Source organism: Sceloporus occidentalis, unplaced genomic scaffold (genome assembly GCF_023333645.1).
Source record: "Sceloporus occidentalis isolate IW3139 unplaced genomic scaffold, rSceOcc1.0.p SCAF_4, whole genome shotgun sequence".
Lineage (NCBI taxonomy): Eukaryota > Metazoa > Chordata > Lepidosauria > Squamata > Phrynosomatidae > Sceloporus > Sceloporus occidentalis.
In genome coordinates this window covers 68,146,552-68,169,811 of record NW_028316984.1, presented here as the reverse complement: position 1 = coordinate 68,169,811, position 23,260 = coordinate 68,146,552, and the positions used below count along the sequence as shown (strand labels likewise).

General features: G+C 38.7%; 1 protein-coding gene across 5 annotated transcripts in view; it reads right to left on the bottom strand.

Annotated features, from left to right (window-relative positions):
* The window catches only part of MYLK (myosin light chain kinase), a 206,922-nt gene that overhangs the window by 23,523 nt on the left and 160,139 nt on the right, over window positions 1–23,260 (bottom strand). For all 5 annotated transcript variants that reach the window (XM_089520242.1, XM_089520243.1, XM_089520246.1 and 2 more), the window contains 5 exons: window positions 22,082–22,235; window positions 9,706–10,008; window positions 6,423–6,464; window positions 6,238–6,331; window positions 1,409–1,612 (listed from right to left, as the gene is read on the bottom strand). In XM_089520242.1, the coding sequence (XP_089376368.1) occupies window positions 1,409–1,612; window positions 6,238–6,331; window positions 6,423–6,464; window positions 9,706–10,008; window positions 22,082–22,235 (797 nt within the window). The remainder of the gene's footprint in view (window positions 1–1,408; window positions 1,613–6,237; window positions 6,332–6,422; window positions 6,465–9,705; window positions 10,009–22,081; window positions 22,236–23,260) is intronic.

Sequence of the window (23,260 nt, the reverse complement as noted above, 5' to 3'; positions counted from 1 at the left end):
TTTATTATTGCTTGTTTTATTTTATTAATTTTATTATTGCTTGTTTTATTTTATTAATTTTATTATTGCTTGTTTTTTATTTTATTACATTAATTTTTATTATCAAATATATACACCCCTGCCTTGTTTTTTTATTTATTTTTTCATTATTTTTTATTATTAAATATACGCAAGTGCATTTTTTGTGTATTTATGGTGCTTTGAATGCTAACAAGTCTGCCTTTCTTGGCCAATTATAGTGGTGATGATGATGATGATGATGATGGTGATATTGATATCAACAAGCCTCTGAGGCACGGCCAATGTAACTTGCTGTGATTTTTACAAACTCATGCGCAGTGAAGAAAAACCACAGTCCCTTGCCCAAGTACACACTTCTGAGAAGTACAGTTGAACCCGAGGGCAAGTACATTCCTGCCATCTGTCTAGGAATAATGCCAAAATGTCCTCCATTTTGATCATGCCTAAAAACATGCATTTATATTAACATTTTTTTAAAAAAAAAAACCTCATTTTTTGCGCGTCCTCCATTTTTATAAAAATGTGTCCTACATTTGAAAATGTTGCCCTACATTTGTCCTACATTTGTCCCGGTTTGGAGGTCCTCACTTATGGCAACCCTACTCCTTCCCATCCAAACTTTCTGGGAATTATGGAGCTAGGTTTCTTACATCCTCCATTCAACACTCCTGGTACTACAAAATAATTATGTGGGAAATTTGGGAATACTTTGTAATGCAACTTCATCGGTATGTAACACAAACATTCTAATATCAGGAGCCTTGTAATGTACATGAAGAGCAGAGAGCTGTTAAACTTTCTGTTTTAAAGGAAAAATGTGCCCACTGCTAGATTGGAAACTGCCTCTGAAACCCTCTAGACTAGAGTAAGGTTTTCAGAAGTATTTGAGAACAGAAGAGCTTCCAAAAGTGACTGACCCTGCTGAACTGCTCCTAGGCAATACTGATACACGGAGGAGCAATATTTAAGTTATTTATCTTGAGGGACAGGAAAGAAGCTATTGCCACCTGTGGGTCTTTGAGAGAACACAAGAAGCTACTTTTAAGAACTGAGGTAGTGACACAATTAAGCCACACATAATCAGTGTAGCATAATGCTTTGGTTCAGTAAAAGATACCAATTTCAGCATATTATTATGTTAATTCATATTAAGAATAAATGTCCAAGCTAGCTAGACAGACATACAAACAGGCAGGTGGACAGCTGTGGAAATCAATAAACAGAGTACAATAAATAAAATAAATACAATATAGAGCAAAATAAATAGAGTAGAATATTTGGATTTGTTAGATTCCCAGAAAGATTTTATAAGAATATAAAATCATGATTCCAAAAGTAGAAACACTTTAATACTAGTACTAGCATTTTTCTTTTGGTTTATACTTACAGTTCCAAAACCATGACAATGTTAGCTTTCTCTTCAAAGGCATCTACACATTGGACAAGCTTTGGATGGTGCAGACAATTCATAATGCCAATCTCTTGCCTTATGTTTTCCTTATCTTTAGCGGAATAGGCTTTAAAAAATTTTCCTGCCCAAACTTTTCCAGTTTTCTTCTCAACAAGCCGGAAAACCTGTCCAAATTTCCCCCTGAAAAGTGCAAAATAATTACCATGAAATTATTTCTAAGTGTTTATGGGTCAGTACCCAACACATACATATGTTCCTGTATATGTAACAGTAGAACATGTTTTGTGGAATTACTCCTGTGATTTTTGGATTCAGATGTGTGCTCTGGAAAACCAGTGAGCAACAGGTCACATAGATAGATATTATAAGTGTATAGTGAAATAGTCACACAAACATATACCAAGTCTGACTCTGTGTTTGCCAACCTAGCCCAGTTTAAAAATATATAAAGGAATCCTGTAGCACCTTTCAGACTAACTGAGAAATGGACATTTCTAACATAAGCTTTTGTGAACCTTGGTCCACTTCATCAAATGCCAAACTAATCCAGTTTAGTTTACTTTACTAGTGGCTTTCAGGGGTTCAGGCAGAGGCTTCCAACAATACATAATGTCTGAAGTTTTCAAGGCGAAACTGAGAACTGAACATGCCTTTGAGGTGAAAAGCACAGACATTTCTACTATTTCTCCCCATACTCAGGAAATTAATTTTGATTTCAAATTAGTTTAAATCTCTGGGGATTACTTGCACTGGGTATGGCAAAAAGAAAGCAGCACCAGTGTACTGTTCCAGACACTTTTCCAAAATCTTTATAAGTGAGCCAAAAGTAAAGTAGTGCCAGGTAGTATTTTCTGAAGCTTTTACACACAAAGTACAGAAGACACATCTCTATTATTAAGCTGAAGAGCCAGCATTGTGAAAGACTACTCTGTGGTCATGTGGCCAGCATGACTGCACAGAATGTTGTTACCTTCCCACTGAAGTGGCACCTATTTATCTATTTGCAGCCTTACATGCTTTCGAACTGCTAGGTTGACAGAAGCTGGGACTAGTGATGGTAGACACAAGCAAATAGCTTTCTTGATATGGCTAAGCTCTGCAACCTCCAACCCAGGGAGTTCAATTCGGTCTTATCCCTCTTGAATTTCTCCATTCCAGAAGGCATTGAAAAACAAGAGATCCATTTTATCCTATTACATTTCTTTTAAAAAGTTGTACAATTTGACCAATGACAATCAAGTGATGTTCAACTCATGAACAATCATTATGAAATAAATCTTCTGAAGTGGTGAGGTGTGACTGTATGGTGGTAGTCACTACAGACTATGAGCATACACATGGCCTGTAATATTGAAAAGAAGTATTCCACTAAATTTGATTAGCAGACTGATTAAATGTGGAATAGATGGAAACACCATCAGATGGACTCATAATTAGTTGTGAAACCATGTTCAAAGAGTTGTCATTAATGGCTGCACTTCAAACTGGATGGAAGTATTGAGTAAAGTGCTGCAGGGTTCTGTCCTGAGGCTGTCACTATTTAATAGTTTCACCAATGACTTAGATGGTGGGACACAGAGAATCCTTATCAAGGCTGCAGATGATATAAAAGTGGAAGGGTGGCTGACACATTGGAAGACAGGAAAAGAATTGAAAAGGAACTTGGTAGATTTGACAATTGGGCTGAAACAAGCAGAGTGAAATTCAATAAAGACCAATGCAAAATTCCACTTTTAGGGCCACTAAAACCATTTAGACCAAAAAAACCCAAACATATATAGGATGAGAGGATACTTGGCTTAGTAGAAATACATGTAAAAAGGACCTTTGGTGGTGTTTCCATCTATTCCACATTTAATCAGTCTGCTAATCAGCAGTGTGATTCTGCAGCAAAGAAGGAAAATAATATTTTAGCCTGCCTTAATAGAACCATGATTTCCATATCAAGAGATATACAGTTCATAGTCCCACTATATTTTGTGCTAGTCATGCTTTACTTGGTGTACAGTAGATTCGATCCACCAGTGGGTGGGGGATCCACATGCCCACAGATTGCTGTGCCCCATATTATTTAATAGTGGTATTTGCATGCAGACACACTGATGCAGACATGCAAATGTCTCTACCCATTGAATAATATGGGGCACAACCATCTGCATATATGAGAAAGGTCCACTGTACAGCATTCAGTTCTCAGTGCCTCCTTTTCAGAAGAATAAAGACAAATGGAGCCCTGGTGGCGCAGTGGTTAAATGCCTGTACTGCAGCCATTCACTCAAAACCACAAGGTTGCAAGTTCAAGACCAGCAAAAGGGCCCAAGCTCGACTCAGGCTTGCATCCTTCCGAGGTCGCTAAAATGAGTACCCAGACTGTTGGGGGCAAATTAGCTTACTTGCTAATTAACTTACTTGCTGTTCACCGCTATGATCTTTGGAATAGCAGTATATAAATAAAACAAAAAAAAAATTGGAGCAGGTTCAGAGAAGGGCAACAAGGATGATAAGAAATATGGAGAACAAAACATATGAAGAAAGAGAAGTGACATGACTGCACTCTTTAAATGTCTAAAGAGATGCCATAGAGAGGAGGGTGCAGGTTTGTTTTCTGCTTCCCCAGAAGGCAGGGCTAGGCCTAATGGTTTTAAATTAAAGAAAGGTAGATTCTCATTTAATATTAGAAGAAACTTTGTAATGGTAAGACCAGTTTGGCAATGGAACTAACTACCCTGAGAGATGGTGGGGTCTCTTTCTCTGGACAGCTTCAAAAAGAGACTGGACAGCTACTTGCTGATTTAGCTGGAGTTTCTGCACCACAAACTCAATGGCCTTTGGGGTGCCTTTCCATTTTTTGATCCTGTGCTATATATTATTAACAGAGTGACCTTATATATATTTACACAGACATATGCTCCATTGAGCTCACTGGGGGTGTGCGGCCTAAAATTTCATTATGCGTGTTTAAATATGCTGTTTTGTAAGTTACATATATACTGTGCATTTTTCCATCTGAGATCCTGCTACTACTGGTAGATGGTTGGTTTACCCAGTTTCAGTTATGCATATATGTAAGCAATGGAAAAAGACTCAGTGGGGCTGAATTCAGGATGACTGTTTTGATTAAAAGCCAGGCCTCTGAGGAAAAAAAAATTGGGGAAAGCTATGTCCAATGAATAAAACATACGAGAACTTTGCTCTTGTAGGGCAGGGAAGCTACATGTATAGAGCTAATGGCAGGCAATTTAGATCTGACCTTCTCTAAGCAGGTGCCATTAAATTTCATCTTGTATGCTTTGAAGATTACAGCCAATCCCAGTAAGGGATCTTTCCTACTGGCAAGGGAGAAGGCTTAATCTCATTATTCCAAAGGGATATAATGAAGCTGTAAAATGACATGGCAGGTAGCTGCTATTCAGTCACAGTGCACCACACAAATGAAGCTAGTTTGAAATACTTATAGACCTATATATATATTTGTAGGCCTTATATTCAAAACAGCCATTTCTGGAACTATTTATGAACTGTTAAAGAAAGGGAGATGCTCATTTATAAAACTGAACTGAACTGAAGGAGGCATCAGTGAAAACAAATAAATTGGGAGAGACAGTTTACAGAAAGTTGAAAGGGAACAATGGGGAGACTTGCTTTCTGTTAAAAATTAGATTTCTGAAAAAGAAATGATAGCACATATTTTAAATTAACAATAATTTTAAACATATTTTCTCTAAAGTAAGTCCTATTAATTTTGTTGGCATGAACTTTCAAGTAATCATGTTCATTATAATTTCCAGTATATGGGTTCAGAATATTGTGATAGACAATGTGGAGCAATGATTTGAGTGTTGGACTAGGACACTGGGAGACCACAGTTCAAATCTCCACTGAGCCATCGAACCCACCAGCTGACCCTGGGCAGGTCACACTCTCTCAGCTTCAGCAAGAGAAAACCACATTTGATTTTGCCAAGAAAAGCCCTCATAGGTTTGTTGTGAGTCATAAGACAGGTTTGCCACCAGTCAGAAATGACTTGAAGGTACAAAACAACACATATTGGTCCATTACAATTTATACATGAAGCATGGCTTTTCTTCAAGTAACCACAAGAATCCAGTAATAAGGGTGGTGATATTTATCTGAATGGCTGCTTGCCTTCCTTCCCCAGTGCTGACTATGATAGTCAGAGAGTGTGTGTGAGAGAGAAAGAGGCAGAGAAAAATGGAAAGAAAGGATGGAAACTAAGAGACTGAAAAGGCTTGAGCAGTCATGATTGTCTTTACTCAGTTTAACCAGAAGGTCAAGCTAATGATAAAATGAAGGAAGGATCAGAAGGCCATGGAAAATACTGAAGTGAGTACCACCTGTTACGTTTTCATTCTTTCACTTTTCTCTAAGAAACCAAGCATTCTGCACCAGAAACCCTCTGAATAGTGTAATATAAAACTTCCCCAAAGCAAAGTAGAAACTGGAAAGCCAGGGCAAAGAAAGAAATCTGAAACAGGGATAAATAGGGGGAAACTAAGAAGGTAATGTATAAGGGAGGCTACCCTCCCACAACCACCAAAAAACCCCAAACAATATTTGATCTCTTTTGGCAGTGGCAGTGCTTGGGTATGTCACACCCAGATAGAACTGGGAAAAGTTGTTTTTTTGGACTACGATTCCCAGAACAGCCCAACTAGCTTAAACTCCCTGCAGGAGTTGTTATCAAGGCAAGTGTGAATAAATTTGACAACATGGTGCTACATTTTCATAAAGACAATGTAGAATCCCTACAACAGCAAGCACAAAAGAAATATTGTTAAACTTACGATCCTAATCTTTCCTCCACATTGTAGAACTCTGAAACCTTCTGTTCTGTGTTGACAGTTACTGTCCGATAGTCAACTTCTGTTTCCTTCCCTTCTAGAAAGCGACAGGGGAAAAACAACAACAACCAATTACAAAAAGATCTGCATACTAGAAATACAAGGTGCTGAGACAGCAAAACTCTTACCATCATCAGATGCTTCAGCTTCTTCTTCTTCCTCCTTAGGACCTATAAGCAAACATGCAAATCTGTCAGTATATCCCAAGATCAATTTGTTCTTATACCATCTTTTCTCCTTTTAAAAATAAAAGCTGTGTTCCCTCTTGATGGCCCCTTGCTGGACTGAACACACCAACATCACTCTACCGACATGTTTTTTCAGAAACACATATATTGTTAATCTCATTCATATACTCATAGATTTGCCTCATAGCCAGTGCAGGTGGATCATGAACTGACTGATGGTTGCCAAGAAACCTGTATTACAGGATCAGACAAACCAGGCCCCTGCTGCCAGTTAACCAGTGGATCAAGGACTGTGTTCCTCTTCTGAAGGAACTTGCCAAGAAAACTCTATGATAAGTTCATCTTAGGATCGCTGTAAGTCAAATATGACTTAGAGGCACACAACAACAAACAAAAAATGAACATCTCAGACATTACAGATGTCAGTCCAGCAAAATCACAACCACTAACCAGCAACCAGCTGAAGGATTTTCACAGGCCCAAAGGGCAAGGCTGGTATATTCAGATTTATTATAAACGTGTCTCTTGAATATGTGCTGCTGAAAATTACAGCATTTTAGATAATTAAACATTAACAATCCTTAAAGAGGTTCTTCTTGGAACCATGGGGTGGGGTGGCAGGGATTTTCAATTCCATGCATGAGCTGCCATTTCTCCAGCTCCTTTGCTGCCTTCTACTTTCTTCTGATATTGGGGATGCTGCAAAGTTACCCCCATGGTGTATAAAAGAAAGCCAGGCTGATCTTCAGTGAGATGCCACACCAGTGAAATCTTAAAATTAACAAAAGCTGGAGGAAATGTGGGAGCCAAAATTACTAATGCTGAACAGCTCTGAGCTACTTCAATGTTGTTTAACTCTCAGATAATATAATGAACCCTTTGTGGGTTATGCTGGAGTCAATTAAACCTACAAAGGAGATGTATAGAATGTACTTAAAAACAGGAAGTCAGGATTGGAACATATAATCCATTCCCCATGACCTGGATGTTAGAAACCTCAATCTTGTTAAATAAATAATTTTCTAAATACTATATGCGGACATAGCTTTGAATAACAATCCCACATGCTACTAGCAAGAAGTTCACTGCCACTAACTTTGTGCTTAATGTTTCACGATGTAATTTGTAATATTTCTGCTTTTCTAGAAAATTTGTCACATAGTGCCCATATGATCAGAATTTATAGTGGACCTGTTCTTCCTTTCCCTGCTCAAATATGGAAAATAGATGACTCAAAATGATGCCAAATAACATAAGTATCAAAAGCAGGTACAAATGATAAGGACAGAACTCGCAGGGTTTTGCTCTTGCATTCTCTCTGCTTATATGCTTTTCATGAACACAGAATTAATTAATTAATTAATTAATTAATCTGGCCCACACTCCCACATGCTGCTCAAAAGGCCCCAAAAGTGGTTAATTTTAAATGTCTTTTAAAAACATACTTGTTTACAAAATCTCTCTCTGGCTTACAAAACAGATGAGGGTGCCACTCTTTTTAATTGTTTAATACTTATGCCTTTTGTTTGTAAAATAACTCTAAATGTAAAAACATTTTAATGTATATAAATGAGCAATTTTAAAAATTATTTGAAGTGATATATATCACGAACAGATAAATAAACAAACTCAATGTACATTTACTCATTGCAATATGATTAATGTATCATAGATGCAGGGCTACCACATGTTGTCTTCTACCTGGACTCTACTGCCTAAACTGTCTCATTTCCAACACTGTCAGCTCCTAAAATTCTTTCAGTCTAAAATCAAATCCATGTAGAATTTTCTTTCTGTTCAGGAAATCAAATTAAATGTGGTTGGTGTCACATTAAGTGGATAAGCTAGGAATCAGGAAATCCCTGCTTTTAATCTTGCCTCAGCCACATATGTGCAAGGTAGCCTTCAGCAGGCTACATCCATAGGCTTAGAGACCTATTTAGAATAGGTGATTATGATGTCAACCCATTTTATGTGGCTTTTGTAACTATGAAAATGGATCAAGTAATTAAAAAACCAAATCAACCTTTCAAAGTGAGGGGAGGATAGTCTTCAGCACTAACTATGACTAATATGCACATGAGAAAATAGTAGTTTTATATATTATCCAGCAATCTGCTATCTGTCGTCCAACTCCCAGGGACCTTGCCCTCCTAACACACATCACACTTATATTGTATGCCAATCTATTTGCTATTTTTAGGCCTCCCTTTCCTCAGACTTTTCATCTGTTAGCTTTATTAGCATGGGTATGAATTTCCATGGGAATGAGGAGCTAAAGATGAGGATGGCTTGAATAACACTGTCTAAGAACACATAATACCACCTCATCAAGTCAAGACCATCAAGTCTACCAAGCCAGGTACTGTCTTCTCTAACTAGTGGTAACTCCTCAGTGTCTTCAACAGAAGTCTTCCCAACACTTCTTGGGTCCTTATAACACATTGCCTCCTACCCCAGTTTTTTAATTCATGCTTCTCAACCTCTTTTTCTGCACTTCCCCAAGTCTCTGAACCATTCCCATTTTTCCAGAAAAAAACCTGCTGCCCCTCCATGCCCAAATCTACCATCTACCACTCCCAGAGGCTTGAAAGAGCAGCAGCTCTTCTTGTACCTCCCTCTCCAAAGAAGCCTCCCATACATGTGGACATCACAAGTAGAAGTACTTGTCTGGTCACTTCTGGGTGCAATTTTTGGTCAAAAAACCCCAAACCAAAATAAAAAACAAAAACCCAGGCAGAGGGGCAGGTCTGGGTGGAGGAACTGGTCCGGACACCAACCACAGTTACTGAGGATTAAATAGGAAATACTAGGAATTAAATCAGGGACTTCCAATACATATGTATGGGTTAGCTTTGGAAATGGGACCATGGCTAAGGTAATGTTTTAAGGTCATTGTCTTAACTGCTATGCTACACCAGCTCTTTTCTACTATACCCCTGATCTAATAGGAGAATGTTGGCAACTAGGATTAAACCAGAATTCCTAAACCTGACTTAAATAATTCTTTTAATGTACATCTTTTCATTCCAAGCCACTCAAACTCATACCCTCCAATATGTCCCTCCTCCACATAAAAAACCTGGACCATCTAACCACTTAGCCCATGAACAGATAAATCACAAAAACTCTGTTCTGACGTGTGGATTCAGCATAAGAAAAGATATCATTTGCACTGAAGGTGGAGGCCAAATGATTGACAAACAGAATTATGATCTCTTACCTTCTTGCTTCTCTCCTACTTTTACTAGTTCAGATTCATGACTCGGCTCACTTATTCCATACACATTAGCAGCTCGGACCCGGAATTTGTACTCCCTGTCTGCCAGTAGGTCCTGAACATTGTAGGAAGTACTCCGACAGGTAGTGAGATCTGTCCATTTCTTGTCCACTGTGTTCCAGATTTCCACAGTATAGGACTGCACTGCGCTTCCACCATCGTAAGAGGAGCCATACCATGAGAGAGTGAGAGAAGAACTCCTGATGTCTGATGCACAAGGTGTTCCTGCTGGAGGATCAGGTTTATCTGTAGTTATGAAACAACATAGGAGAAGGTGTTAATAAATCTATCGTTGCATTTCTCTCTTGTCAGGAATGCTCTGGTTAAGTTAGAAGCAGTCCCTGGGAAGTTTTGGGCAGTTTATCACAACAACAGCAGTCCATGCAACTATACTGGGGGACAGACAGACAATTTTTACCTTCATGCCTCTCTAACGGATTGCACTGCTGCATTGTCAGCATCCTGGAAGTGACATCACATCCCTTCCAGATTCTGTACTGGCCCATTTTCAACTAATATTCTGATTTTTGTAAATTGTGCATGTGTGTATGTGTTTTGTGGGGGGTGAAACAAAGCAAACCACCATACTTCTGGGCACACACACACACACACACAGGAGGCAAACATCACCTGAATATATATTTTTTAATTGGGAGATCCATGTACTTTTGGGGAGTCCTGGGTTACCAAAAAGGTGTTGAGCCATACATGGCCTCTTTGCCACAGTTTCTCCACCCCTGATTTAAAACTTTATATCCATTCATGACTGTTTGCTGCAATAAACATGTTGGCCCTATATAGGAAAAGAACTCAAAGCTGTCATCTTTTATTCTTCTCTTATTTTTACCTTGAATTCAATATACTTGCCACTCAACACTACTTTTTTCAGGCTACAAAAACCAGAGATAACCCAGCAACAGCTACACTAGTATTTTATTACTGTACTATTGCAAGCTGTATCATCTTTCACTATCCTGTGACAAGTCGAGTCTTTCACAACAGCAAAAATGTGACTTCCACTAGGCAAAGTTAAGTGGGCTTTTCACTCTCTGATAGCAGTCAAGCTTGACCTATATCACAGTATATGATGCAAAGACCTTGGGATTTCTGGCATATATTAAAAAGTGGGGAATTTATTTGAGGAAACAACTGCAGATTATTAAAATCTCATACAGTTTTGATATCTTCAAGTCTGAACAAGTAAACAGATTTGCTTAGGCAGAATGTTTCATGGTCAGATCTACATTCAGAATTGAGTAGGCATCTTATACATCCACGTATAGCCTACACCTTTACTTTTTTGCATGTAAGACTATAGAGTGGTTTTCTGCAGTGGTATCAAGATGACAACTGCCTCTGAGAGACACAGCTTTATCCTCGGAGATTTTCCATCTACTGTCTCATCAACCATAAACTCCGTACATTTAATTCCCTGTGGGTTGGTGGCCATATGCTAGTTCTCAACCAATGGAGACAAACATTCAATCTGTTTATGAAGGTAGTTATATTCTTTTTTTCTTTAGAGTATGAAGAAAACATGCTCATCAATCCAGTGGAAACTGGCAACATCTCTGCCCCAGTGTTCTAACTGTATGTGACACCTCCCATCCATCCCTTGTTAAAGTCATTAATGCTTAGGCAGAATTTTTCCTGTACCAAATTATATATTAAGGCTTCAATAGCTAAGCAATTACTATGCCATTTGATTTGGATTTTTAGAAATGTATTCCTTTCTTATCACTTACTGATTATAAATTCAGTACAATTCAAAATAAAAATTCAAATTCCTTGGAGCCCAGATCAAACATGATAATAAAGCTGAAAATAAAAACCATCATCAACATTCTTGAGAGGAAGTCAGGCCAACAGAGCAGAGATCTTTCAAGCAATTTCAAGATCACAACTTCCTACTCATAGTCTCGCAAGCAGATTGACTAAATTGAAAAGAACCTCTCTGGAACATCTCACTGGTAATTTTTTTTTAAAAAAAAAGTTTTCCCAAGAAACAAAAATGGTATAAGAATATTTGTTCTAAATTGAACAAATATTAGATATACAGTACATATAAAATATGTAACATGAAAATATGGGTATTGTGTTAGTATAATCCACTCAGTATTAATTTAATAAAAAAGGTCATAATCTGTTTCTTGTTATTGAATCAATTAGCAAAATAAACTATTTAGGACTGCTCTGAAGGGATGATCATTTTGATACAGTTGAAAGAGTAATATAAAATAATGAGCAACAGTAAAAGAGGGAGCTATGGTCAAGGGAGATATAAACGGGACACTCTAGTAGTTGACAAATTAGGAAGTAATGACAGAACTATTTTTAAAATATCCAAGACTGAAACGTATTGGTTCTCTAAGGACTGGTATGTGAACAGTAAACATGAAAAGGAGGAATGCATCATCTCGGCTCTTAAAAAACATAACCAAATCAGTTCCACGATCACCTGACTCTCCGAAAGATGTCTCCTTGTTAGTGGAAGATAAGTGTATATTCTGATACAGCTTAACACTAAAATCTCAAGTATCTTCACTAAGTAGCAGCCTAGTCATACAATCTCTATAGACCAGGATAGCAATATTTCTACCAGGAGCCCAGCTGGCACAGTAATTAAATGCCAGTTCTACAACCACATTGTTGTAAGTTTGATCCTGAGGGGCTCCAAGATTGACTCAGCCTTTCATCCTCTCATAAGTCTGTAAAATGAGAACCCAGCTTGTTGGGGGCAATTAGCTTACACACTGTAAACCCTTTAGAGACTGCTTACATCAGTATAAACTGGTACAGAAATGTAAATACTATAGTTATTGCTGTGTGTGTAAATTAGGTTTTAGCTCTGCTATTTCCTTCAGAGACTGTTGAATTCTAGTTCTAGCCTGTCCAATAATGATGCATGATGGGAGTAGAAGTTCATTAACAACTGAATGGCCAAAGGCACATAAAACTTTAAAAATCAGAGACAGAAGCCATGGACCATGGGAGTGAGGAGTAATGGCAGAATACAAGTTTCTGATGCAGCATGCCACAGAATACTAGCTGTTGTGAGTGAACAAAATGAAGGACTAATATCTTCTTAAACTATGGCCAAGGTGGGGTAGAGGTCAGAATGTATGATTGGTCCTTGGGAGATCCAGGTTTTACTGTCCCCACTGAGCCATGGAAATCACTGGGTGACTTTGTGCCACCTTTTTCAGGTTTATGTAACACAAGATTGTTGTGAGAATAAAGTGGGGAGGAAGGTAAATGGCAGCTAACCTAAAAGTACTGTTTGTCCCTGTATGTACCCATGTGTTTACATTTCAGAACATTCTGAAGCCCAGAGAAAAATTATTGCAGTTGGAAACACAGCAAGTAAACTGATTAATTATGGTTGCTGTTATCATGACTAATTTGTATTGTGTTTGAAAACTCAAGCAAACAAAGGGTCTCTCACTTGAAATGGAAGAACATAGATGTTTTCTTTTTCCAAACTGATTAGATTTGTAGTACCAAGTTCCAAAGTCAACTTCTGAAATACGTAGTTTATTTTAAGAAGCCTCTTACTGTCCTATTTTAATGTTACCACTTTTTAATACAGGGTACAAAGCATCAGCAGCATGCAAAACTATACAAATGCGGAAGAGATAATGTTCAGGCTTAGGTTTCTTTTTATAGAAATCTGTATTGATTTCTGGCAGCTCTCATGAACTGCCCTCCATTACCAGATAGATGGAGATGAAAGAGGGTTTTGCCTATATGGGTCCCTACCACCTTAACAAACATGCACATGGATAGCTACACACTTGGAAACATCTTTATGCTGAAATCTCATTGCATGTATTACAGGGGAAGACCAGGACTCAAAGCTTTCTTTTGGATGCACCAGGTTTGTTTGCTCTGGGGAAGCTGTGTTTGGGAGAGCATTTTCAAAACAACAGATAACCTGCATACATTATGGAAGTGGAAATCCTCTGCACATATGTTTAACTTGGCTCAGATGAATGACATTGCTTTTTATAGGGGTTCCACATGAATATGGGAGGGGATAAGTTCCAAGTTCAGAAAAAATATTTTGGAGGGACTACACCTCCCAGAATCGTTCAACCAGCATGGCTAATATATGATGGCCAACATCCTATCCTGGTGTTTGTTGGCATAAACATTCACATGGAGAATTACCCAGGGATTGTACTTCACAACTATTGTGTTAGATGGCAAAGTTTCACCTCTGAATGTGCAATGAAATGTACATTCACAATGGCACTACCTGCACAATTCTGCACCTACAATCCTGAACTTAATGCAGATGTTCTAAATTGAAGAAAAATCTCCAACCATTTCCACAGAGGTATTCATCCATGTATAAGACATCAACAAAATTCTGGCCAATACGTTTAATAATTTTGGATATCAGTAACGTGGCCAGTAGGATTTCCCATGTGCATTCGCTACAGCCCATGGATGAAAATAGTTAAGTTGTAATTCACTCCTTTGTCCAATTAAGAAGGTATAGCTACATTACATGATGACTGCAACTTGGGGAAGCATAACTTCATTCTTTATGCAGTGGAGCGATAATATTTGCCATTCCTATAACTTTTTGCAAGAGAGCCAGTGTGGTGTAGTGTTTTAAGTATTGGACTGGGACTCTAGGAGACCAGGGTTGGAATCTGCTCAGCCATGGAAAGTGGGTGATCTTGAGCAAGTCACGTTCTATAGTTTTTTTGTGGGCTTTTCAGGCTATGAGGCCGTGTTCTGGAATAATTTATTTCTGATGTTTCACCAGCTGCTGTGGCTGGCATCTTCAGAGAATGCTGACATGGAAGAGAGTGAAGTACAGTGGACACTTGCCTTACACGGGGATCCGTTCCAGACCCCCCACATAAGGGGAACTCTGCCTATGCTCGAGCCCCATTTGAATCGGGCTCGTGCACGCAGTGGTGCATGCGCCCCATTCATCTGGATGGGACGCACTGCCCCTTGCGCCCTGCGCGCTCCCCGCAGCTTTAGTACGTACGCTCAAAGCCGCGTATAATGCGGGTGCACTGTATATATACTGTTAGTTGAGAGGTAGTGATTTACATGTTAATCTGTGTATTGTTCTGCTGTTAAATGTCAAGACCTCAGGGTGTCTATTTAATTAATGATCCACTGTCTGCTGGGAACCCCCCTCACCCTGGGTGATTTTCCATTCAACAACAGAACAATACATAGATCAACATGTAAATTGCTTCCTCTCAACCAACAGCATATATACCCCACTCTCTTCCATGCCAGCATTGTCTGAAGATGCCAGCCACAGCTGCTGGTGAAACGTCAGGAATAAACTCTTCTGGAACACAGCCTAATAGCCCGAAAAACCTGCCGAAGTGTGCTGGTGCCTCACAAAACTACAAATCCTATAATTCTGAAGGATGATACCATGGCAATTAATGTGGTTGACTAGATATCCTCCTTTTCCAGGACATGTCCTACATCCCAACCTTCTGTCCAGGAGGAATGCCCTCCATTCTGAGCATAACTAAGAAGCATGAATTTACATTTACATGAATGCTTTTAGCTTTTATTTTGTGATTGCCTATATTTTCCTTGAATGTCCTACATTTTACGGTGCCTTGTCTTCCTTTGCAGTTATGAAATCTGGTCACCCTGTGTCAAACTACATTATTTTTATAGTATAAATGCACCCTAGGACTGAGTGGGGTAGGAACACAAACTGCCAAATAATGAATGTTGAAGTCTGGTTTTGGAAACCTACTCATATTTTTTTTTTAAATGGAAACAGTGCAGGAGAGGTCTTTGGTGTTTTAAAATGTGAATAATCATTACTGGAGATATCCAGACAAGGCAACTCACCCTCTTTTGGGGCAGGGCAGAAAAAAAGAGACCAGACCAGAGACTGCAACAATAGCCATAGGGCAACATGTGGCCCCAAAGTTGTCCCTTGCCCACTCTTGTATTAGCTGCAGCTGCTTTAGCTTACAACCTGAAAGCACTCCTTGCCATGGCTGCTCACAAGGGCCAACCATTCAGGGATTCTCTGTCAGGACCAAACAGTTGCTTCAGAAAGGAAGCTGCTTTCTCAAGGTAGTTTCCTTTCAATACCTTGCCTACTTTTTAGTTGACTCATCATACTGTATTACCATTCCACACTATTATTAGCTATTGTAATATTTGCCTGCCAGATGAAGAGCAGATGTAAAGCAACAATTAATTCCTTTCCATGGGCTAGTCTGTTTAGCCAGAGAAGGTATTTAATATACTGCTAAAGCCTGTTGGATGATGTCCATGCCGACATTGCTGGCAAAGGCTGCACTTGAGATTCATCTGTGGGAGAAAAATGAAACCATAAAAGGCCATAACTGAACTCTGTGTTACCACTCACAGGGCTTAGAGGTCACTGTAAACCATTCTGCTTTTACTGGGAAAACACATACACTGTGGAGCTTATATTTCCAAGGGAGGAAAGGGCTGTAATTTAAAGGCATTATACCATACAGATGCTAATGAATACTATCTTTAGTATAAACATGGACTTGGAGAAGGGGAAACATGTAAATCTCCTCTCTCTCTTAGGATGTCTCTTTACACAGCTATCAAATTCTACAGTGAACTGAGCTTTCCCCTAATAAAAGAGCATCTTTCCACAATGTTCAGACCACAGTGAACTTTAATTCTACATTTTACTCTCCACAAGAGCTTCTGTGTGTCACTTCTTTGTGTTACAATGCAATGTTTTGACCCTGTCCCTCTTCTTTTCCTTTTCAAACTCCGCTTTCCCACAGCCATTAAAAGAAAGTGCTGATGAATTTTTCAGCACAACCATAAGTTAAAAAGTTGATCTTTGAAAAGAGAAGCCCAAGTTTTCAAGAATGCATACAGTTATAATCTTCTGGGTTCTATGCAGGCATGTGAATGTGTCCTTGTGAGAGTGAAGATGGGATGGCAGGACTTTATGGGTAAAAGTTATTAAGAACCAGAATATGCCTTGACCTATCTATGTCAGTTGTGGAGTTCTGAGGCTTGGAAACCGCCGCTTACACTGAAAGGAGTAGATTATTGGATAACAATTAAGGAATGTAGTGTGACCACTTTGGTGACCATTTAGCTCTTCTAGGTCCAGTAACTACAAACCACATCTAGTCTGCAGACAATTTTGGTTAATGCTGATGTTGTGCAATCATATCTATTGCTTTGTTTAAATGGACTATATATAGGCTTTTGAAAGGAAGTCAAAGGAAAGACATGGAAAATGTTAATTTCTTCCAAAGGACAAAGATCAAATTACTGGCACTGTTTCAGCCTCCAAATTAGGAAGTGGTTAAGGCAGTTACTTTTTAGGAGAGTGAATATAATGGCATGCTGAACCCATCCATCACTGACCAAGGTTAGAATGATGCCCTGGGACCTAGACCACCATCCTACCTTTGCTCAGTTATGGATGGATTCAGCATGTCATTACATTCACTCTTCTAAAATTCTAAGACCCCAAGCTCTAGATTAAAGTGCTTTCATCTAGTAGAGTACAGAGATGAGAATGAATCCATGGCAAATTAATCCAAGCTCTTCACCATTCTAGCCAGTTATCTCCTGGGAGAAAGAGTGATCAACACACTGTCATCCCACTATTTCAGCTGCTTTAAAAAATTTTCCACTTTCTCTCTCCTCCTGCAATCCCCCACTTCTTCCTCAATTTATTTCAATTGGTGCAAAGTGAGTTCAAAATATGGAAGTAATTTGCACTCAGTTAACTCACTGGGAGAAAGGAGAGGTGGGCATGGTGTCTTGCCATTTCCAGTAGGCGCAGACAAAAGCTGCAACCGCTGCTAGCATCTGTGTTCTTCCTCATTAATGACTTTTGACCTCATGTTGATATTACTTAGCCACATCAAGCAGACATCATGATCTTGGCCACTGATTGCATATTTTCTTTTTTTATCTATCAGATTCCACAGTGAGACCAGAAAGCATTGCTCTTACTCTGATTTGTTCATACCATCATGGCAGCTAAAAAGGCCAATGCGATTTTAGGTTGCATCAATAAAAGTGTAGTGTCTAGATCAAGGGAAGTAATAGTGCCACTCTATTCTGCTTTGGTCAGGTCCCACCTGGAATATTGTGTCCAGATTTGGGCACCACAATTCAAAAAGGGCATTGAGAAACTGGAGTGTGTCCAAAGGAGGGTGACTAAAATGGTGAAGGGTCTGGAAACCATGCCCTATGAGGAACGACTTAAGGAGCTGGGTATGTTTAGCCTGGGGAAGAGAAGGTTAAGAGGTGACATGATAGCCTTTTTAAATATCTGAAGGGAAGTCATATTGCGGAGGGAGGAAGCTTGTTTTCTGCTGCTCCAGAGACTAGGACCTGTCGAACAGCCCTTCCTGTCAGGAAGTTTCTCCTAATGTTGAGGTGGAATCTCTTTTCTGATGCAAGCTACAGGAAAAGAGATTCCACCTCAACATTAGGAGAAACTTCCTGACAGGAAGGGCTGTTCGACAGTGGAACACACTCCCTCTGAGTGTAGTGGAATTTCCTTCCTTGGTCTTTAAGCAGAGGCTGGATGGCCATCTGTTGGGGATGCTTTGATTGAGAGTTCCTGCATGGCCTCTTCCAACTCTATGATTCTATTATCATTAAGCCAAGTAATAATGAAAGTGATGCTTCCTATAGTCACTCAAGAGCCTGTTTTTTTTAAAGATACACACTAGCAAGTGGGAATTGGACTTTTCTATTTGCTGTCTTCATTATGACCATTAAAATATGGCATGGTGGCAAAATAAACCAAATAAAAACATTAACAAGGAGGCAATCATACAATTATAGGATCCCCTTCCAAAGTCCTCACCTTAGGAGGAAAAAAAAACCCTGATTTTCCTATTGTGACCGAGCTTCAGTAACCTGCAAAACTTTTCTTTTCCTTAGACCTTCTAAATGGATGGAAGTGAACCTTACAAATGCAAACATACTTTTTTTTCCAATGGAAATATTCTTTCAGCAGTAACAGATGTACTTCCTCACAGTTCTTTTCCTCTTTCCCCAAATTGCCAACTACACATCTCACTTCCAAATCCAGTTCTTTATGACACACAACTCTCCTTTTCTCTCTATTCTGGTTAATTTCAGTCACTCAAGTTTTTCTACTTTTCTCTTCAAAAGATCATTTCCTATCTAAGATTAAATATTCTAATTTTCCTATCCCTGTTGCAAATACAAAGGGCTAGGCCTAAGAAGTTTGCTTTTTCCTTCTGAATGAATTTTTTATTTTTTTGATAGCTCACTTTTCATATCAAAGATGTACCAAATGGCAAAACTGCTCACAATGACTATGCCATTTATAGATTAGCCACTTAATTCCCATAGGCATATACTCTTCTATCACAGAACTATATATGCAATTTTCGATCTTAAATTGTTTGCCTCTGTGTTTTTATTTGTTAAAAAGGAGGGCACACTTTCCCCAAATGATTACTATAAACATGAACTTGCAGCTTGCAAAGGATTCTGCACTTGCAAGATTTTTGACAGGTTTTCCAATACTATAAAACTCTTAGCAACAGCCCACGCAAACATCAAATGTGTGCACTCTGGGAGAATTTTTGACATCTGTAACGACCTGCCCCCATGTCTACAAGTGTAGGTAGATGGTTCCTGACTCCAAAATCTCTGCAGAAAACTCATTCCATTTGGAGACAAAAAAGTGGTGGCTGTGGAGCAGCAGACAATCAAAGTGTCTCATACTTATTTGTTTTATTCATTGATGAAAACATTTCTATCTTACCCTCTAGTTTGAAATTTCAGGGTAGCATATAATTAAGAGCTAGCATGGTGTAGTGGTCTGAGTGTTGGACTATGACTCTGTACAGCAGGGTTGAATCCCCACTCGGGCATGAAAACCCACTGGGTGACCTTGGGCAAGTCACAGTCTCTCAGCCTCAGATGATGGCAATGGCAAACTCCCTCTGAAGAAACTTGCCAAGAAAATCATGTCATCGGTTTGCCTTCGGGTCACCATAAGTCAGTAACGATTTGAAGGCAAACAACACAACACACACAGTTAAAATAATATAAGTAGGTACTTTAAAAGAATTATAGATAAAAACAACATAATACTTTAAATAGGAATAAAGCTAATGAAATTGATCTCACTGGTTTAATACAGTAGAAAGGGCTAAACAGTTAAAACTATGTGCATATACAGTATAAGAAGCAATAAGATTAGGCCCAAAGGCTTTCCATAGAAGTGATGGGGGCTTTCAGGTGGTAGAGCCCCTTAACCTGGTAGGTATCCTTGGTGCTCTGAGATAATTTCAGAAGGACAGGACTATTGCAGTGATGGACCCTTTTTAAAGGTCCTCTGAACAAATAGCAGATCCTCAGTTTGCCACTGGGTGCTGTGCACAGTCTGATACAATGCTGGTACTTTTGGCAAAGATAAAGAAATGCAGAAATAAACTGTGTTTCCTGTTTACCCTGCTGTGTGTCAAGACCATAAGTACTCTCCATATTTATTATCCTGTGAGAGTCATTTATATTTGTTTGCTACATGATGAATCAGATAATCCTCTAAGGCTACTGGAGAGCAGCAACATAAGAGAGTTGGAAATATCCTCTAGAGAAACCCTCTTAAAGCAGGAATTCCCTAATAAGAGGGATCTCATGTACCGATTTAATGGTTATTATTACTTCTTATATAATAGTCAAATGGTCTATTAATTCTAAATCAAGGCTTGGGCTTCTCTTGCACGCCAATTGTTCTCACTTTCCCACAACAATATAAATTTCCATGACACCAGCCCATAGTTCTAATGGAATTTTTTCACGTTAAAATTAAGGGATGTGCAATCATTACCAATCAAGTTGATATAACTGGTTAATTAAATAAATATGCATATTACCCAATCCACAACACAAGTACTCATAGAAAGTGCTGAAGGAAGTGTACTGTTTCTCCAAAGTGACACCAAAGTTAAAAATTATCCCCCTTTAAAAAAAAAACAACTGTAATGTAGCTACATCACACCATGGTGTGGTTTGTGAAACCTGGCTTATTTTGACATATAAATTCATCTTTGCTAACAAGCCATGGTATATTAACCAGTCAGAAACCAAAATCTACACCCATGCTTTGCTGAAGGTTTATGAACTTTGGTTCTAAACATGAAGTATTGCCTGGATTAGAACCTATGTGGGGGGCCAATTTTTACTTCCTCATTCCCCAATCTCTATGCATGGGCCAATTTTCAGACACACACTTTAGGCAGTGCACCAGACATTGTATCATATCACTTCCAGTCACTCCTTTGAACAGTTTGATTTATGGGAGAAGGTGTTACTCTGTTGGGTATTAAAAAAAAACCCTCCCCACCTGAAAATAACTATTGGTGCTCAAATGCTTTGAGGGAGTGCCAGGGGACTGCTTGTGGCCCACAGACACTTTACCTATCCCTGGGTTATTGGGACATCTAGATCTAGCTTGCTTGCTTCTCCAGCTGTCTGCTTGGAACAGAAGTTGCTAAAAGGGGTGTGAGAGAAACCATTCATGGCTCAAGTAGGAAAAAGGGGGCAACATGGTTCATCATGATCTACTTGTGTACTCATACAGCTATGTAAGCACTAATTAGTGAAGTTTTGACAAGAGTGAAATACCTTTTTCATTTTATATTGCACAATGCACCAAAATTCACTGAAACAAATAGTCCACTTGATTTCCAAACTATGATCCACTGCTGTTAAAGATCAGAAGGATGATAACTTTAAAGTATAAAGTCAACTGCCACATACACACCTTTTTCATATTCATATTATATTCCATACTAAAAGCTTATGTGACCTCCTGATTTTGCTTTCAGAGTCCACAAGCTAGCACAAGCATGTTGGGAAAGACTTGTACAAGATACTGAAGATGGAATTTCTGACAAATCTGTAAGATTTTTATTTTCTATAAATCAAAGTTTGCTAACACTTGTTCTCTGGGATGTTTGCCTTCTTGTAAAGTCCATTCTTGTAGTTGCGTGCCTTTAAGTTATTTCCAATTTATGTGGTTTTCTTGGCAAGATTTGATCAGAAGAGATTTGCCATTTCTTTCCCCTGAGGCTGAGAGCATGTGACTTGTCCAAGGTCACCCAATGGATTTAATGGCCAATCCAGGAATCAAACCCTGGTCTCCATAGTCATAGTCCAACATTCAAACCACTATACCACGGTGACTCTCTAACATCCTTTATGGAATATTATTATGTAACCTAAAGCTCCTGTACTCTGAACCAGAATTTAAATTGGTTACAAAAACACAGAAGGCAAACATAAAGTCATAATCTACTATACTTACCAACAACAGTGAGGTTAACCTGGGCTTGTCTGTTGCCCTGCTTGTTTTCTACAACTAAAGTGTAACATCCACAGTGTTCCTGCTTTGTGGAGGAGATAGTTAGCTTACTGCTGTTCTCAGCATTCTCAATTTTGATGTGTTCACTTTCTTGGATCTGCCAAATTAAATAAGTAGATTTAGACAGGTATTTAATAAATTAAACTAAGTGAATTAAGCAGAAATGTATAAAAAGAAAACGATATATGACCTGAATCCTATTGTTAGCCTCACTTAGAACATGTCCCACTGTATCTGCGGAATTATCATATGTGTGAACTTACCAAGTTACCATTGATTCATTTGGTGGATTTGGTTGGACTCATCAATCCTAACATCACATCTCTATTTGCTCTTATCTTTCGATGCCCCTTGCCTCCATTCTCTTATTCCTCATGCTGGGGCAAAACAAGACAGGAATCCTGCAGTAGCACCAATTTAATTTTTGTTCATTTTTATCCATCATGGGAAACAGTATGTAGAGCAGAGACTGAGGCTTCCCTTACAAGCATGAGTCGCTATCAACTGGGCTTAAAGAAACCAAGCCTCAGCTGCATAAAACATGTTTAAAAATGTTGCAGGTAATGTAGCTATTTGTGTTGTGAACATTTAAGTCTTGTTGACATATTACATGAAAATATAGTTAGTATTCACCTGCCATTTTGGCAGAACTGGAAGTAGCCTTTGGGTTCTCACTGTTGAGACTATTAGCCTCAGGTCTTGAATTCTACTCCATTGATACAACAGGAAAAGCACCAGTGAAAAAAGTACATTTTTTACACCACTGAGTGTTGCTTCACCTTTTAGCAGAAATCACACTTGTCACAGTTATAGCAGTGCTTCGCACAAAAAAAAAAAAAAAAAAAGCATGAGCAACACAAGTTCTTAAACATCAGCATATAGGTAAAGAGCCACAGTCCAACCAGTGTATCAACAGTCTGTAAAAGTGACTCTAATACTTAAGTAAATCATGGACATATGTACACACACACACACACACCAAAATAGATTACTCCTCTTTTGTACACTCCTCTTTTGATTTTTAAAAAAACACAGCAAATGCTTCAGCTTTCCAAACCAAATGGAGTAAATGAAACTGGACTAGGAGAAAAATGGACTAGGATGAGAGTATAACATCCACAG